Source organism: Chanodichthys erythropterus, chromosome 9 (assembly GCF_024489055.1).
Source record: "Chanodichthys erythropterus isolate Z2021 chromosome 9, ASM2448905v1, whole genome shotgun sequence".
In the NCBI taxonomy this organism is placed as follows: domain Eukaryota; kingdom Metazoa; phylum Chordata; class Actinopteri; order Cypriniformes; family Xenocyprididae; genus Chanodichthys; species Chanodichthys erythropterus.
In genome coordinates this window covers 38489533-38508259 of record NC_090229.1, presented here as the reverse complement: position 1 = coordinate 38508259, position 18727 = coordinate 38489533, and the positions used below count along the sequence as shown (strand labels likewise).

The following is an 18727-nucleotide window of genomic DNA, read 5'->3' as shown; positions in this document are numbered from 1 at the left end:
ACAGACTACTAAGTTGACCTGTACTTGCAAAGTTACTTACAGGAAAACACTGTGCATGAATTATTGATAACGGCTGCCTGAGAGCGTTTACCAGCTGACTGTGCCATTGTGAGAGCCAGATCACATTTTAGAGGGAAGGAAGCCATAAAAGGAAAAGAAAATTCAATGAATAATAGATAGAGGCAGAGACCTGTAGCACAATTGCTCAGCGATGACCTGCACAAAAACCTAGACAGAAAGAAACGAAGAACAAACACATACATGTAGCTTAGCTATCAAAACATCACAAAAAGTACTGTTATAAACACAAGAGGACGTCATCTTCAGGTCAGTGTAAGAACGCCATAGAAAAACAGAGAATGACGAGCAGACATCCCTGTTTCTATCGAGTTCCTCCGCAGGAGTTACACGGGAGAAACCATCTAACAGAAGCCACCCAGACTAAAGTCCTGAACACTGTCATCAGCGTGAAGGTGAGATCTGTAACACCTACACTTGCCTCTTCACACTGAATATAACATGCAAAATGCCCAGATCGAGGAACAAGGTAAGGTAAAGTAGCACAATAAATACAGCTGAATTTGAATGAAAGAAATTCAAATCTGTCTCTTTTGCCATTCATGCTTTAACCAGTTATTGCAATGCATTTCTTTGTATGCAATAAACCTAAACCTGTTAATTGTAATCCAAACTTAAATGGTTGTAATTCATTAATGCTCTGGAATACAGAACTGAGACCCTTTTTAAGACACCCAGCAGATTATTGCTGAAGCGAAAGCAATTCATAAAATAAAATGAAAATGTAGTTATAGAACTTATAGAAGTTTACAGTAAAGCAGCTGTACTGAATTAATCATTCAAAATATATATTTTAGAAAATAATTTTGACTCTAAAAAAGAGTGTCTAACCAAATTTGAAGTTAATATAAAAAAATTGGGGTTTGTGTGAGATTTTGTTTTAGGCTCTGTACCAAAAACAGCCACTGGTTGACAAACACTCCATTGATTGATTAATTGATTGATTGATTTTTATGCTTTCTCCTGTGACAAATTAATACATTTCTGTCACAATATCAATTCTATCAGAAAACAGACACCAAATATGAAACCTGAAGTCTTAAACCTTTCCAACCATTTGTGTTTTCTCAAGTTTAGAAAAAGATTTGATTATAAAACTTTTCACAGGATGAATTTTTAGTGTTTAAGCTTTTGAATGATACCTAATTTGTGATGATTCCTAAAATATGTCAGTAAAAAAAAGACGACACCACAGTTAACAATTTGTGAACTCATTGATCCAATTGGAAACTTTACAGGAATTTATGCATGCCAAAAATTAAAAGCTCAAACTCTCCGAACTACACTGAAAAATTCAACACTGATCCTATAGAAAGCTCACTAGGAAATAATAATAATAATAGCCGAGTCGAGTGGTGACCACCAGGGGATGCCAAAAATACTGTGATGAGAAAATTCCACAAGTTTCCACCAGCTTCTCCTAACCAGGGCTGAGAGAGAGAGAAAATGATTGAAATTAATCCTTTTGGAAAACATGGAATTCGTCAACATCAAACCATGTCATTGATTGAAATTCCATGATCACTTGAACTGGAATACATCTTAGGGGAGCCATTAATCTCTTTACACCTTAAATGATAACATTTATTTAAAAAAATATACATATAATGACTAAGAACTTGGGACATACATGCATCAAGACATTGCAGTCAAACATTGCCTACATCTGCAATCCTTCAAACACAGAATTAAATATGAAAACAAGACAAGGAGAACAAGCTGCCATTACACCAGTCCCTATGAAGTCTGGTTGTGATGTTTCTGACTTGTCCAACTATAGGCCTATTTCCTACATAGTATTTAAGGCCACTTAACATAAAGTGGGACCAAAGCATTACATGGGACAGCAGCGTATCTTTGTGATTTTAGACCATACACTTCTTCACGTTCTCTCTGTTCTGCCAACACTCTTTTACTTCATCAGCCTTCATGTAAACTTAGGACCATTTAAAGTCAAGGTTGTTTTTAATTAATTTATTGTTTTGTTATTTACTTTTTATGTTTTATTTACCTGTAGCCCTTTTTGGTGTAAAAAAAGAAAACAGCCTGCGAAGTCAGCAAATCCTCAACTGTACTGATCATCAACTTAACGCAAATACTTACAGACTGACAGAGCAATCAGCAAATGAATGCATCATAGAGGAATATGTCTGAACGATCCCCATTATGTTCTTTATTAACAAAAATATTGAGAAAAGTTGAAGCAACATGGGCACGGATGGACAAATGGGTGCTTTACGAAAGACATCAGATCACTTCTAATGATTAATTCTGAGAGAAAACTCTATTGCAGGGATATTTAACTATATATTAAATAATGTCAGAATGTCAGTCCAGCTGCTGATGATAAATAACAGTGATAAATTTACGGCACACATACATTGCCATGTTGCCTAGGCTGACCATATGTGCCATTTTCCCAGGACGCGTCATCTCCAGGATTTGTAAATTGCCTAAAATGGCTTGAGCCCTTGCCTCTTTAATCGTGAAAGTGGTCATATCGATGTGCCCCCTGAACGCGATTTCTACACAGAGGTCTGTGCAAGGCACTGTTCTTATTGACAGTCTTCATAAAATGCATTAAAATGTTGTCGTATTTGCAATGCTTTGACCGTTCTCTGAAGATCCAGCCTTCTAATGCACGCTATTGGTAAAATATTTTTTTAATCCTTACCTTCCGCAAGTATTAAAACAAAACCAAAATTACATTTTATGCAACTTAGAAATCCTGGACAGGACGTGTCCTGGGAAAATGGCACATATGGTCACCCTAATGTTGCTGGAAATAGAGTCAACAGTGTCTCAATGTGTAGCAAATCACAAGTATCTGAATTTGTGCACATGATATAGTGATTCATGGCCTAGGGAATGGATTGAGACACACCCCTGAGAACACAAACATGCTCACCACTGTCCGGTCCAGTGGATGCACCGACTGCTTTGCTGCACCGTTTGCTCCACTATGGACGTCACATAACCAACAATTACAGGAATTTCTTCAAAGTCAAACAAGATACTGATTTAATAAGTTTTATTCATTCCAACTTTAGTTATTTATACTTTTTTATACTTAGTTATTATACTTAGTTATTTAGCTCAGTGGTTAGAGCATGGCACAAGCAATGCCAAGGTCATGGGTTCGATCCCAGGGATTGCACATACTCCGGTACAAATGTATAGTATATTGCAATGTAAGTCACTTTGGATAAAAGCAGCGTCTGCCAAATGCATAAATGTAAATTCTAGTGTCATCTTTTATGATTGTCCCTGTGTATGTTACTTCATATGCATTCTTATTAAAGTGTGCCGATATGTCATGTGTTTCAGAGAACATCGCCGGCTTTGTGTTATGAGCCTGATTTCATATGGAAGGTACAGTCAGACTGAACATTTTCATCTTTCAAGATTATTGTCATGGACATCATATTTGAAAAGTAATCCAACCTGAAATAAAAACAAAAAATGATCTAGACAACTGTACAGCTCAAATAACACACATGCTTAGAATAAAATATGAGCTGCACGTATGCTTTACACATTCCTGAACATGTTGTGCCATTGTACTCATAGCAAACCTCATTTATTGTGATCTTAAACTGACAGATGAGCTGAACGCGTCATCTGTGGTAATAAACAGCATGTTGTGGAAAGAGTTTAACGGGTTAGTTCACCCAAAAATGATTTACTCACCCTCAAGCCATCCTAGGTGTTTATGACTTTCTTCTTTCAGCCAAACACAACCTGAGTTATGTTAAAATATCCTGGCTCTTCCAAGCTTTATAATGGTAGTGAATGTACCCGAGATTTTGAAGCCCAATCCATCATAAAAGTGATCCATACGACTCCAGGGGGTGAATAAAGAACTTCTGAAGCGATGGGTTTTTGTAAGAAAAAAATATCCATGTTTATGACTTTATAAACTAGCTTCCGGTAACCGCCGTACGTAGGCCTAGTTCTGGCGGAAGAGTGACCTCTGACCCGGCACAGGATGTAGGAGTATCGTAATCTTAGACGCCTCTTGCGGTTCAAACAATCGGGGCTGTGCAACAAATTCAATCTCCTCTTCTCTTAAAATACTCCCACATTTCTCTTTAAATTTTCTCGTTTTAGACTTCTAATTCGTGACCGGTGTTTTGTTTTGCTCTCTCCTCTGAGCTTCCACGTTCATCAGTTTGTCATACGTCGGATCAGAGGTCACTCTTCTGCCAGAACTCGATTTGCATACAGCCATTACCAAATGCTAGTGATTATAGTTTTAAATATTCTCTTCAAAAGGCCTCTATGGAGTCATATGGATTATATTTATGATGGATGGATGAGTGCCATTCACTCCCATTATAAAGCTTGGAAGAGCCAACGTATTTATTAATATATTATGTTTGGCTGAGAGAAGAAAGTCATATACACCTAGGATGGCTTGAGAGTGAGTAAATCATGGGATAATTTTCATTTTTGGGTGAATTAAACCTTAAAGTTCATTGAACCTGGAACAGATACTAATAACAAAAACATAAAGTTGGAAGATTCAAGGCCTTACAGACCCAAATAGATGGATAACATCACATAAGTGGCTTTTTGTGCATCACATCTCCCACACAGGACACCAAACTTGCATCACTGGAGCGCAATATTCGAGACCTGGAGGACGAGATCCAGACAATGAAGACAAATGGCCTTTTGCACACAGATGGCCGGGGTGAAGAATTCAAACAGATGGAAGTCTATAAGAACCACTCAAAGTTCATGAAGAACAAGGTTAGAATGGACTGATGGAGAGATGGGTACTTTCACATATGCTGCATGGTTTTTCACGGAATAGCAGTGCTGGCGAATACATGGGGCACCAGAATATTGTGGGTCTCAAGGTGGCACCAAATTAATTTGGACATAATATTGATCACTTTAGGTGAGAGTAAGAATGTCATGAGTGAAAAGGTCATTAGGAAACTACATCAACTACATCAAGGAGCTGTGAGCCACTCACTCACATGTCCTCAAAAGAATGAGGAAATTAGTTTTTACCTGGAAAACCAACTTTATCATTTCTGTATGAGATTTTTTAAGGGGGTCAAAACAATTCTGGAAATTCAGTGACATTACCAATGATCTTCTCCTCAGTGTTTTCAGTAAAATGGTCTATGATAAAATCCAAGAAGTATTTGGCTTCATAGTACAGCCATTTTTGTTCCTTTTGTTGGTGATGGGTGGATGCAGAAACAGAATGGGGTTTAATTTATTTATATGGTGAAGTCATATACAAAAACTATGAGTCTGATATATTTTTAAACACTGCAGGGCATTACAGATGTCCTCCTATTTCAATGGCTATGACAACAAGCTGCAGAATACAATTCAGCATTTCATCTCTCTAGTTAATTAATTTTCTCTCATTCGAAATGTTTTTTACTAATCATGTTTGCTTTCTCTGTCTCAATGTCTCAGATTGATCTGCTGAAACAGGAAGTAGTAAAGAAAGAGTCTGAGTCGATGACACTGCAAACGAAGCTTGACGCACTGACCAATCAAAACTCAGACTGCAAACAGCACATAGAGGTCCTGAAGGAATCTCTCACGGCCAAAGAACATAGAGCTTGTGTCCTTCAGACAGAGGTCAGTTACAATTACACATGTTATGCATTTAAGTGTGATGTTACCTTGTTATCTTGATGTCAAAATCTTCAACTTGCCCTTTAGCTTATGGCAAGCCGTTTTGACTTTTATTCACATCTCAGGATATGAATTCTTGATATGGAATTACATTTCCATAGTAACAATGTTACTTCTTGATATGAACAATTCAGTTGTTGATATCAGGAATTACATTTCCACTAGTAACAATCTTAATTCTTGATATCAACATTTGAATTTCCACTAGTAAAAACTAGAATTCTTGATATCTGTATTTTTATTTTCACTAGTGAAATGTCACCATAGGCTGCCATTCAAATTCAACTGTTGATATCAAGAATTGAGTTCTTACTAGTTGAAATTCCAATTTCACATATCAGAAATACAATTCTTACTAGTAAAAATCGTAATTTTTGATATCAATAATTACATTGCTACTAGTAAAATGCAAATTTTTGATATCAAGAATTCAATTGTCACTAGTTGAAACGTCAGTTCTTGATATAAACAATTGAATTGCTACTAGTAAAAATGTTCATTTTTGATATCTGAAAATGTATTTCTGATATCAACATAATTTCAGATATCTAAAATGGCTTTCTTACTAGTAACAATCACATTCATGATATCAGAAACTAACATTGTCACTAGTGACAATCAAATTATTGATATCAAAAATGAACTGTTACTAGTAGCAATTCAGTTGTTGATATCAAGAACTGACATTTCAACTAGTGACAACTGAATTATTGATATCAAAAATTCACATTTTTACTAGTAAGAATTGTATTTTTGATATGAGAAATTAGAATTTCAACTAGTAAGAAATCAGTTCTTGATATCAACAGTTGAATTTGAATGGCAGCCTATGGTGACATTTCACTAGTGAAAATACAATTACAGATATCAAGAATTCTAGTTTTTACTAGTGGAAATGTAATTCTTGATATCAAATATTAGCATTTTAACTAGTGAAAATTGAACTGTTGATATCAAAAATTAACTTTGTTACTAGTGGAAATGTAATTTCTGATATCAAAAATTGCCATTGTTACTAGTGGAAATGTAATTATCTTTTTAACTAGTGAAAATTGAATTGTTGATATCAAGAATTCATATCCTGAGAATGGATAAAAGTCAAAACGGCTTGCCATATTAGCTGCATGTCATCTTTACAGCTCATATGAAATATATTTATTCACTGGACACTAAATATGTTTTCTGATGTGTTTTGTTTGTAGCAGCTATGTACATAGAATCGAATTCTGTCCCTCTCAGGTGAAGAGTAACCCAATCCTCAGTTCTCACATCTCACTGCATTTTTAATAGTCTGAAATGCTGTAACCTGCACGCCCTGCCCATATATCAGACTTGAATAAGTCTTTTATCATTACAAAATAACCAGTAAACATCTTAAAGTGCCCCTATTATGCTATTTTAAAGACTCCTAATGTTGTTGTTGCTCCTAATTTAGAATATATAATAAGAATGCTTATTGATTGCTGATTTTGAAAAGCCTAATTACCAAATTAAGTTTTAATATCTAATTTTTAAGATTGCATTTGTTTAATATAATTTCTATTACATTCTATACCACATTCCAACTGTCTAGTAAAATCAAATTTGAATTCACTGACTTGCTTTTTTAATGATATAATAATAAAAATAGTCATAAGAATCAACATTAAAATTCTGGGAAGACAATTTTATTTGACGTTTGGGGCGATAAGGGTTCTGGATAACGGATAGTGTTTCTGTTCTTATTTTACAAGCTTCACGAAACTGGGAATGAGAAAGTTAGATGCCTTTTTTGGTAACACAATAATAAAGTACTTACAAAACATGCACAAACTATTAGTTTAATTTTAATTCATAGTTAATATTTTGTAGTCTCTACATTGTTAATTTATTAGTACGCTATATACCAATAGTGAGTTCTTCATTCATTGTCACCGCAATTAACTCAATTAGTATTGTTTAATTGCCTTGTAATAAAGGAATTGTTATTTGCTTATTAGGACTAAATAGTTCTCAGTTTAGATTAAGTCACAGAAAATATGTTTGAATCTGGTTAGTTTCGTGTTTCCACTCGCTTCCTCTTTCCCTCCCCATGATTCCTGTTGACTTTTATAAAATAGTGACAAATAAAGAAGCAGCAAAGAGCCCACTCATAAAAGCCAGCTTTGAGGATTACCATAGTTAGTTTTGAATTGTCTCTGAAGGTGGATGCTCTCCGTCTGCGTCTGGAGGAGAGAGAGTCGTTCCTAAACAAGAAGAGCAAACAGATCCAGGATCTCATAGAAGAGAAGGGAACACTGAACAGTGAGATATGTGACCTGAAGGACATGCTGGAGGTCAAGGAGAAGAAGATCAAGATCTTGCAGAAAAAGGTACACAAGACATTCAGATGTAATTAACACTGATGAGGACAAAAGATTTTTCCATACAAAAGCAGTTTTACATGGTTCATTCGAGAGAGAAACCAAAGTGTGTAAACAGCCTCAAACGATACAGCTGTTGGCAATATGTCTTACCTTCTAGTGCAGCGTTCTTCAATAAGTTTAGCTCAAACTTGTCGAACTCTGAAGACCTTGCTTAGCTTGTTTAGTTTGTTGGGGTTGGAGCAGTGGTTGTGATTTATACAAAACATATATTTATCAAATCACTTATATCTGGTCAACATCAGCAGGGTTTGCCTCTCAAACCGTCCCCTGCAGCATCAGCTGACCATTAATGAATCTGTGCCCCCATGGCAGTATGTTTCACACACTTTCTTACAAGATGTAATATAAATCTCTGGTGTCCCCAGAATGTGTCTGTGAAATTTCAGCTTAAAATCAAGATAATTTCTGAAACCATTTTTGAGTGGAAGGAAAAACATGTTGTTTTTGTGCATGTGTCTTTAAATGCAAATGAGCTGCTGCTCCCCACCCCCATTCCAGAAGAGGGTGCTTGTGCCTCAAATACTGTGCCAAAAACTAACAAAACATCTGTTTGGTTTTGATTATTATCTCTATCGCGGTCACGTTCATGTGACATTGCAGTTCTTAAAGGGATAGTTCACCCAAAAATGAAAATTTGATGTTTATCTGCTTACCCCCAGTGCATCCAAGATGTAGGTGAATTTTTTTCTTCAGTCGAACGCAAATTATGATTTTTAACTGCAACCGCTGCCGTCTGTCAGTCAAATAATAGCAGTGATTGGGAACTTCAACTATAACAGTAAATAAAACTTGCTTAGACAAATCAAAATTAAAACCTGCGGCTCGTGACGACACATTACTGTCCTAAGACACGAAACGATCGGTTTGTGTGAGAAACCGAACATTATTTATATCATTTTTACCTCTAATACACCACTATGTCCAACTTCGTTCAGCTTCCTGTTAGTGAGGTCAAAAACCGCGTTCTGGTGATGGAAGTGATGTCTCGTGCTTATACTTCAATGAGCGCGAGACATCATTTCCGTTGTCAGAGCGCGATCAGACCTCACTAACCGAGTGCTGAACGCAGTTGGACATAGTGGTGTATTAGAGGTAAAAATTATATAAATACTGTTCGGTTTCTCGCACAAACCGATCGTTCGTGTCTTAGGACATCAATGTGTCGTCACGAGCCACAGGGTTTAATTTGGATTTGTCTATGGAAGTTTTTTCGACTCTTATTGTTCAAGTTCCCAATCACTGCTATTATTTGACTGACAGACGGCAGCGGTTGCAGTTAAAAATCATAATTTGCATTCGACTGAAGAAAAAAAGTCCTCTACATCTTGGATGCACTGGGGGTAAGCAGATAAACATCAAATTTTCATTTATGGGTGAACTATCCCTTTAATCATCATGAAAGTTTATTATCTGCATGTGTTTCAAAGTCATAACAATCTAAACTTTCTGAGTCTGTCAGATGCTGCGTCCTGTGATCTTTCTTTCACATCTTATTAAGCTTAAACTGTCAAATACACACAAGGTTATGTCAAAAACACACAAAGTTCACATAAACACAGTTGGTTATGTCTGTGAACATAAACAGCAAGTAAAGAAATCACATGTGTATATTAGATCTGTGTATTAAAGTGACAGCAGCGTAAAAAATATACAGTATCTACTGCTGTATCTGCTGTTAATATGAACCAAACAACAAAAGAAACTCACTGCTCCTGATTAAATAACTTTAGTAGCTTTAATATGAATGCATTTCTGAATGCTGCTGTTAAATGCTCTGTTGAGGAGATAAACATGGCGGTCTATGTACAGCTCACTCAGGGGAGGAGCTAAGCTAATAGGGCAGATTGTGGGCAGGGCTTCTGGAAACACTCGTTTGGAGAGACTGTTTATGATTTATGTGGATTATAAAAAAAAGTGTGGGTAGATTTTTATCGTTATATGTGGGTTGTTTACACACGTCTGTGTTCAAACACCGTATAAAAGTGAATTTTGCATAATAGGTCTCCTTTAAGTATGTTTACGAGAGACCTGTGATTTCTTTTGTATTCACTGAATGGTGTAACAGATATCAGGATGCCAAGGTGGAAAGCTAGACGAGTTGACACATGCTTTTTGAGCTGTGTTGAGACTCGCTCCCTCACGTGTTAACCCTATGTGCAGGACTAACTATATATCAGTGATATACTGTATCAGGCAGATAAATGGCATTGCAGCATATCTAATGCTATTGCTGATCTGCTGTCTTCACAGTATATTGAAATGTGTACTTGTGTACTTACAATATCCCAAATGTTTCCAACAATGTTTAAATACAGAGAAATCGGCAATTTTAACCAGTATAATGGCCCGTGTCATCATGATGTCATATCTGTGTTACCCTTCAGTAGAAACCATGGAAACACCACAGACGCTTTAATATTTAGGTTTTATTAGACAGGTGAGCAACTGTTTGGATACGTTTATCGACAGAAATCTAATCATTGTTATATAGCTCAACGCAGTAAAGTATTATTTTTTGAATCTCTTGTTTTCTTTGTTTAAAGGTGCCTTAGAATTAAAAATTGAATTTATCTTGGCATAGTTGAATAACAAGAGTTCAGTACATGGAAATGACATACAGTGAGTTTCAAACTCCATTGTTTCCTCCTTCTTATATGAATGTCATTTCTTTAAAAGACCTCCGAAGAACAGGCGGATCTCAACATAACAGCGACTGTTACGTAACAGTCGGGATCATTAATATGTACGCCCCCAATATTTGCATATGCCAGCCCATGTTCAAGGCATTAGACAAGGGCAGGCAGTATTAACGTCTGGATCTGTGCACAGCTGAATCATCAGACTAGATAAGCAAGCAAGAACAATAGTGAAAAATGGCAGATGGAGCAATAATAACTGACATGATCCATGATATCATGATATTTTTAGTGATATTTGTAAATTGTCTTTCTAAAAGTTTTGTTAGCATGTTGCTAATGTACTGTTAAATGTGGTTAAAGTTACCATTGTTTCTTACTGTATTCACGGAGACAAGAGCCGTTGCTATTTTCATTTTTAAACACTTGCAGTCTGTATAATTCATAAACACAACTTCATTCTTTATAAATCTCTCCAACAGTGTGTAATGTTAGCTTTAGCCACGGAGCGCTATCAAACTCATTCAGAATCAAATGTAAACATCCAAATAAATACAATACTCACATAATCCGATGTATGCATGCAGTATGCATGACGAACACTTTGTAAAGATCCATTTGAGGGTTATATTAGCTGTGTGAACTTTGTTTATGCAATGAAGGAGTTGAGAGCTCAGGAGGGGGCAGAGAGCGTGAGCATTTAAAGGGGCCGCAGCCTGAATCGGTGCATAGTTAATGATGCCCCAAAATAGGCAGTTAAAATAATTAATTAAAAAAAATCTATGGGGTATTTTGAGCTGAAACTTCACAGACACCTTAAACTTATATTACATCTTGTAAAAAAACCTTCGATGGCACCTTTAATTCAGCACTTGTGGCTGTTTCATTAGAATTAAATAAAATAATGTGAATTTAAGTGATCAAACGGAACTGTAACAGTTCAGGGAAGAAGGAGGCGAATGTTAAAAGTAACTTTAATCATAAAATATACATAAACAACAAAGCGAAAGGAGCGGCAGATGCTGACTGTTGCATATAAGCATAATAAAAACAGCAGGTAAAATGTCCCAGGCTCTTGCCCTGGTTGCCAGAAATTGCCCACTCTCAATAAAAATGAACGATATCCAGTTGCTGTGTACAAATCACTGCCAATATGAACATGCCTTGAGACAGTGAACGGATAAAGGCCAGTTTCTGCGTAGACCCACAACAGCTGGTTTCTTATATCTCCATCTCTCTTGACCTGAATCAAGAAACCTGCTAATAAAACAGAGGTGTCCACAAAATATTCACCTTATAGTGCATATTGGTGACAACGTGGTTTATAGATGGTGGTTTTAAGATGATATGATGCAAAATATTTACACAATCACTTTTAGCAGACTAAATCTACACTGGCTTTCATTTGTAGAGTAATCTCAAAAATGCTTCAAAGTTCTGAATGTGACTTCAAGAGGACGCGGTACAAATTGAGGCAGTTTAGACCGGTCATAATCTTGAATCCTTTGGCTGTTTCAGTGGTGTATCTGCATATGTAATTGTAGCCAAACAGTCTCAATTTAGAACACAAATGTTCTCAGTTTAGAGGCGCACAGAGAAAGTCTTGTTTAAACACACACATATGCAGCTGCGCACTTCCAATCCAACAGACGCTCTCAATTACAATCAAATTCACATGTAAATCTGGTCCATATCTTGCCCAGAGACAGTTTGCAATGGACACATGTAAATCAGAACTCGACGAACGTTTGATCTGAATACATTAATACACAGAGCTGTACACTTATCTAGGCATGGTAAGAGAAATGCTTTCTAAGCAAAAGCCTCTTTCACTTTTTTTATTTTCCAATCCACTGTATAAAAACAAAATAAAAAAAAAAAAAAACAACAAAAAAAACTCTCAACTCATTATTTTTTCTTACTTTTTTTGCATGGGCTTTTTTGAGTTTTACTAACTCCCAAAAGTTTTTTCTTTCAAATAATCATTTGGATGAACACAGTAAATTAAGTTTAGTTTCCTCAAGTTAAAATTCAAAAGATTCCACTCCTAATTGATATTAGATATGGTTTGGGTTATTTTCTTCAAAGTAAAAAAAAAAGAGACCAAAAACCTTGGTCTGTTCACATCAAACAGTAATAGCGCACCTCTCCTGCTGCAGCTTTCGGGAAGCCGAGGGTTTGTTCTGCGTTAAGCTCCAACCCTAATGAAACACACTTGCCTGTAATTTTCAAGTAATCCTGAAAACTTTGGTTCGATTTCTCAGGTGTGTTTGATTAGAGTTGGAGCTAAACTCTGCAGGACAATGATCAGAGTGACAGAGTTACCAACCAAAATGTAAAGTAAAATGAAAAGTAACTTGTTAAATATGCTTCTTAAAAATGAACCAAAATCAATTTTGAGTACATAACCAGCCAGTGTTCAAAACTATCTCCTTACCTTAGCCCGATTCACAATGGTAAACTTGTAATAATGTATGTATTTAGCTTCAGAATTACTTGGCAGAGGTGATGAATTGTTAACAGTGATTAAATCTCCCTGTCTCTCAGGCTGAGAACCTGCAGGAACAGTTAAAGGACAGGGACAAACAGTTGGACAGTCTGGGGGACAGAATGACGTCTCTGCAGGCCGACTCCAGCAACACGGACACCGCTCTCATTACACTGGAAGAGGCTCTCTCTGAGAAGGTGCTGAATATATGCGAAAGTACAAGGAAAGAGCATCAGCATGCTCATGTATTTAATGTCAGTTGTAACCACATACAATTAAACATCAGCTACTCCCAGTGGGACACTTACCTGAAGAGTTTAGCTCCGACAAAACTGCCTGGACGTTTCCAGAGATCCGGAAGGCCTTGATTAGCTGTTTCACTTGTTTAATTATAAGACTGGAGCTAAACTTTGTTGGAAGGTGTCCCTCCAGGAGAAGGATTAGACACCTGCAATTGCAATTTGTCCTTCAATGAAACGAAAGTGCACCATCTATAAGTGGACCAAAAAACAAAACATTCACTGTATGCAAATGAATAACCATTATTTTATCTTTTGTGACAGATAGAAGAGGCAGAAATGCATAAGAATGAAAATAAGGAACTGAAAAGCAAACTTGCCTCCCTACAAGAGCGTCTTTCAGAAAAAGAGGTATGTGAGTAGAAATGTCAGAGGAAAACCTTCTCTGGTTCACAGCAGGTTTATTTGCAGCTTTCTGAATGTCATTGTTAGAATGTCAGTGTTTGACACAAGCAGACACTCGCAAACATGTGGTTCAGGTCCTGGTTGTAATTATGTACGTGTTTGTTGTTTTCATGTGACATGAAGACATTAAAGAGTTGCATCACTCTCAGAATTTTAGTCCAAAAATCTGCATCGTATTGGCTAAGCACCTGCAATCCAGTTAAATGTTAAAAGTTTTTGGTCATGGAGGCAGAGAAGAACTGAAACACAGGGCTATAAATACACAGAGAAAATGAGAAACTAAACAAGACACAGGTGAACATAATCAGAAACCATGTAAATGAAACCTAGTAACGTAATAAAAAAAAAAAAAAAAAAAAAGCCATTCACCTTATTAGAAGTCAGCATACCATCAGAATGATTCTGAAACTGATATTTTAGGGTAAAAAAAAAAAAAGACATATGTGACCCGTGCTTGAAAAATGAGTGGGAATGCGCACTGGCTAATTTGAGCTACAGGCAAAAATTTCGCAATTGAGGTTTTCACAAAAATGAGTTTATTAAGCCCTCATCTAGAAATCCCAATGCTCTAAATAGCAATTAAACATCTAAAAGTTTTTGTTCGTTTCCGGAAAGGAGTACCTTTCCTTTGACCATGAAAAATGGGATTTTTCTCTGCTCATTTCTGGACAACTGCCGCTTCCTTTGGTATCGTTTTAAAGCGCAGAATTTCGACTTTGTGAATATTCATAGCGAATTCTTGATAGCATGAGTCTGAACCAATGAAATGTGACTTTCAAACTCATGCTGATGTAAACAAAACAATCTTACTCGAGCTGATTGACCGATCCGAAGCACGCACACAAAGACGCTTTCAGACAGCACACGATCCTGATACACATATGCACAGAATTACAGTATTTCTTGGTGAGTTTTCATGCAAACATTATCTGTAATGTCTTAAATGAACATTTGGTTAACTGTTGGGGAAAAACATCTGATGTGTAACATTATATTAGATACGTACCGAAGGTCTTAATATATAGGTTGTCTGTTTCATTAATGTTAATCAAACAATTGTGGAATCATGGAAAAGAGTTAAATATATATACATATACATATATTTTGACTTGGTCTGTGCCAAATCTGGTGGTATTACCAGGGATTTAAGGTATGGTTGCTAGATAATTTTGTTTTGGAACCTTCAGAAAAGATTTTTCTCAAAATTGACTTTGCTGACTCTATTGACTTCAAACAGGTGTAACTCAGACATTTTTTTTTTTTTTTTTTTTTTTGGATTCCAACAAATCATTCATCATTTTGAAGGACTCATTTTGCCAGCACGGGTATAGTTGCTTTAACTTAGAACAGTCAACGCTGACCTTTTCTGCTCACATATTCCATCTTTCAGCTCACTAATGCCTGGCAGGCCGTGGCTCATATGTTTTAACCATGTCGTATGCGTTGATGAAATCAAAACAGTGGTGAAAAGGGAACACTAGCCAATGGGTTTACCACATGCAGGCTAGCCTAAATCTGCTGTATATCCAAGATATTATCTGATATTAAGAGATATGTTCATGTTTTTTGCCATAACTTTTCAGGCTGTTTTCTCCCTCTGCAAAGATGGCAGAATTTTAGGTGCATCCTAAATCCACACCCAATTTTTGGGCCTAATTTGCATAATTACTTTTGTGAATTGGGTTCTAAAACATATATGTACAATTAAATAATACTGTCCGTGGGTGCAATTCATTCTTAGTGACCCCTCAGTATCACAGTCTCTTGGTGAACTTAATAATTCCTTCATTTATTCTTAGCATTGCTTCAGCAATACTGTATTCCAAGAGTTCTCATCTCCCCTGTATCCCTTATTGTTTATCATGCTGAGGCAATCAAAGTTTATGTGAATGTTTCTTTTATATTCTCTTGAGTATACAGACATCAATCTAAGAAAATTATACCTTCTTGCTTTTTGACATTGTGCCACATGTAGTGGCAGTTTCACAAGAGGAGCAGTCATAAACATCCTGAGACTTTACAGCGCTAATAACAGTTTCAGCACACTTGAAGCACTGATCAACAAAAGCCAATGAAAATAATCACATATAGCCCACAGGCCTCTGTGCATATCTACTGTTCTCTATAGTGAAGAGATTTATTGCTTTGTCGCAGTTATGAGTAACATCATGTTCAAACTAAGAACAAAGAAAATCACTATTGGCAAAAACAAAAGTCTTTGATACCTGTTAAATTTTGATTGGTGTCTGCGTTTGTTCTACATCTAAAGCCTTTTCTTTATTGAAATGGTAGCCAACCCACTCATTACTCATAATTTTTTTATTATGTGAACCAACAACATTACACACTGCAAAAAATGCTGTTCTTACTTAGAATTTTTGTCTTGTTTTTAGTCAAAATATCTTAAAGTTCTTAAATCAAGAAGCATTTTCTTGACAAGTACAATTTATTTTCTTGTTTTCAAAATTGAGTACTTTTTTTCCTTAAAACAAGCAAAATAATCTGCCAATGGGGTAAGCAAAATAATCTTAGCCCAAACTGAAAACAAGATTATATAGCTTATTCTTGGTTTGAAATAAGATTATTTTGCTTACCCCATTGGCAGATTATTTTGCTTGTTTTAAGTAAAGACTTACTTAATTTTGACTTATTTTTCCTGAAAACAAGAAAATAATTTTTACTTGTCAAGAAAATGCATCTTGATTTAAGAACTTTAAGATATTTTGACTAGAAACAAGACAAAAAATAGTAAGAACAGCATTTTTTTGCATTGCAATTTAGCCTTTTCTACTTTATGATAGAACATCTAAACAAGCATGCATTCATAACTGGAAAAAAGCATTGTTCAGAGATTGACATTAAGGAGTTTAGTCTGTATTGACTTCAATGAATCAGTTCTGTAATGTTATAATTTAAAAGTAAGTAATGACAACAAGGAGGCGGTTTAACAGACTCAACTTTAACTTTACTCTGTCCATAGTGCAATGGTCAGCATCTCTCATACATCAGCATCATATGCATCATGTATTTAGAGCACTTACAGACAGGGTGCGAATTAAAACGCCTACTGTTACTATAGTAATGAACACAACTTTCAAGAGCATCTGATTGACAGATAAACCGCATGCTCTTATTTTAGTGTTGTTTTTAATTGTGTAGATATTTGAGTTTACATCATACATTCAGTTTAAAAACATTAAGATAAGGTAAGATGACCCCCTTACTTTTGTAATAGACAGAACAATATATTATGTCAACACTTTTGAAGAATGGCTATGCTATGGTTGATCAGTAATTTTTTTCCGAATGCCAACATTTGTATGATATGTGGAGTATGTTTTCGCAACAACGATGCACTAAAAACGGAAATGTTTTTCTTTTTTTTTCTTTTTTTTCCTGCGTACAGACGACATCGTTGTCAAAATGATTCCCGTTCACACGGATCCGCAAAAACGACTAAAAACGCTGTATTCTGCTGCCAGGCCAGTAGATGGCGATGGCAGTAGAAAAACTATGCGTCTATAGACTGAACACGTCACTGTTTATATAAATTCATGTCTTTGTAGTTTACACAGAAAATCTGAATCTTGTTTTCAAAAGTTTGCATTTTCAGGCCCCAAAATGCAGCTGTCATGCAAATAAATGGCCAAAATGCATAAAAAGTTTATGTTTTTAGTTGAACACAATGTTGTGTAAACTGCCCCTCAGTTGAGTTTATTGATCAAATTTTGTGATCTGCAACACTGTATGATTTTGATATCAAGTTTTGTGTGTCTGTTAATGAGGGTTTTGTGGACATTAATGTTTTTAGATTTGTGGAGTAAAAATTATAGTTTTCTATAAGTGAAAAGATAAAATTAGACCTTTGGGGTAAGATGAACCACTCAGAATTGCCCAGCGTGGCATGTTTTTACTAGTGATATTATTTTTAAATTGAATACTTACTGTAATTTGTGAGGTTATTATTCAATATTTCCATTAATTAGATCATCTTTGCTTTTTATGAAAAACCTAATTGAGTTCATAGTGTTGCTATTGCTACTGTATCTTCAAGTAAACTACAGGCAATTTAATGTCAATATTTAAATGCATGCATACAAGTCATAGAATAAATTTAAATTTCAGATTAATCTCTGACTGCGGTTTGTATGAATCAATTAAATAAAGGGTTTTTTAGAATATTTACCAGATGTATAAAGTTTGCTGACGTTGTGTTCGTTTGTCTGGAGGGAAGGCGTGTGAAGCGGAGCATGTTGCTCGCTGGAACCCTGAGCTGTCGGAGCGGCTGCAGGTGCTCCAGGCGGAAGCTGTCCGTCATAAAGAGGAAGAGGAGAAGTCTAATGCTGAAGTCCAGAGAGTGCTGGCTCTTTTGCGGGAGCTGCAGTCTGAACGTCTGGAGCAGGACAAGAGAATCATCGAGCTGGAGAGGTACATGCCAACCGTATCTCATTAAGTTTAAGACACATAAAGTAGCACAATAAGTAACCTTTGGCATCAATATACTAAAGCCAAAGGCCACCAATATTTTTTATGATCATAAAGATAAACATTTGTATTATAAATTGCATTATAGATTGATTGCACATTTTATTCTATGTGCAATCAGCTGCTCCTGTATCTGGAAAATTAAGAGTTAACATTTCTATAATAGAACCCGAACCCTAAACCTTACAACTTCTTCACTGTATAAAACATGCAACCAGAAGATAAAGAACAGTTAGACAGTTGAAAGGAGCAATATATAGTCTT

At 35.9% G+C, this 18727-nt stretch overlaps 1 protein-coding gene across 1 annotated transcript in view; it reads left to right on the top strand.

Annotated features, from left to right (window-relative positions):
- The first annotated feature begins 359 nt into the window (after positions 1 to 359).
- Positions 360 to 18727, top strand: part of LOC137026503 (ERC protein 2) — a 31454-nt gene continuing 13086 nt past the window's right edge. The window contains exons 1-8 of the mRNA XM_067393855.1: positions 360 to 473; positions 3406 to 3450; positions 4678 to 4833; positions 5521 to 5688; positions 7929 to 8096; positions 13334 to 13471; positions 13838 to 13928; positions 18208 to 18406. Of these exons, the coding sequence (XP_067249956.1) occupies positions 360 to 473; positions 3406 to 3450; positions 4678 to 4833; positions 5521 to 5688; positions 7929 to 8096; positions 13334 to 13471; positions 13838 to 13928; positions 18208 to 18406 (1079 nt within the window). The remainder of the gene's footprint in view (positions 474 to 3405; positions 3451 to 4677; positions 4834 to 5520; positions 5689 to 7928; positions 8097 to 13333; positions 13472 to 13837; positions 13929 to 18207; positions 18407 to 18727) is intronic.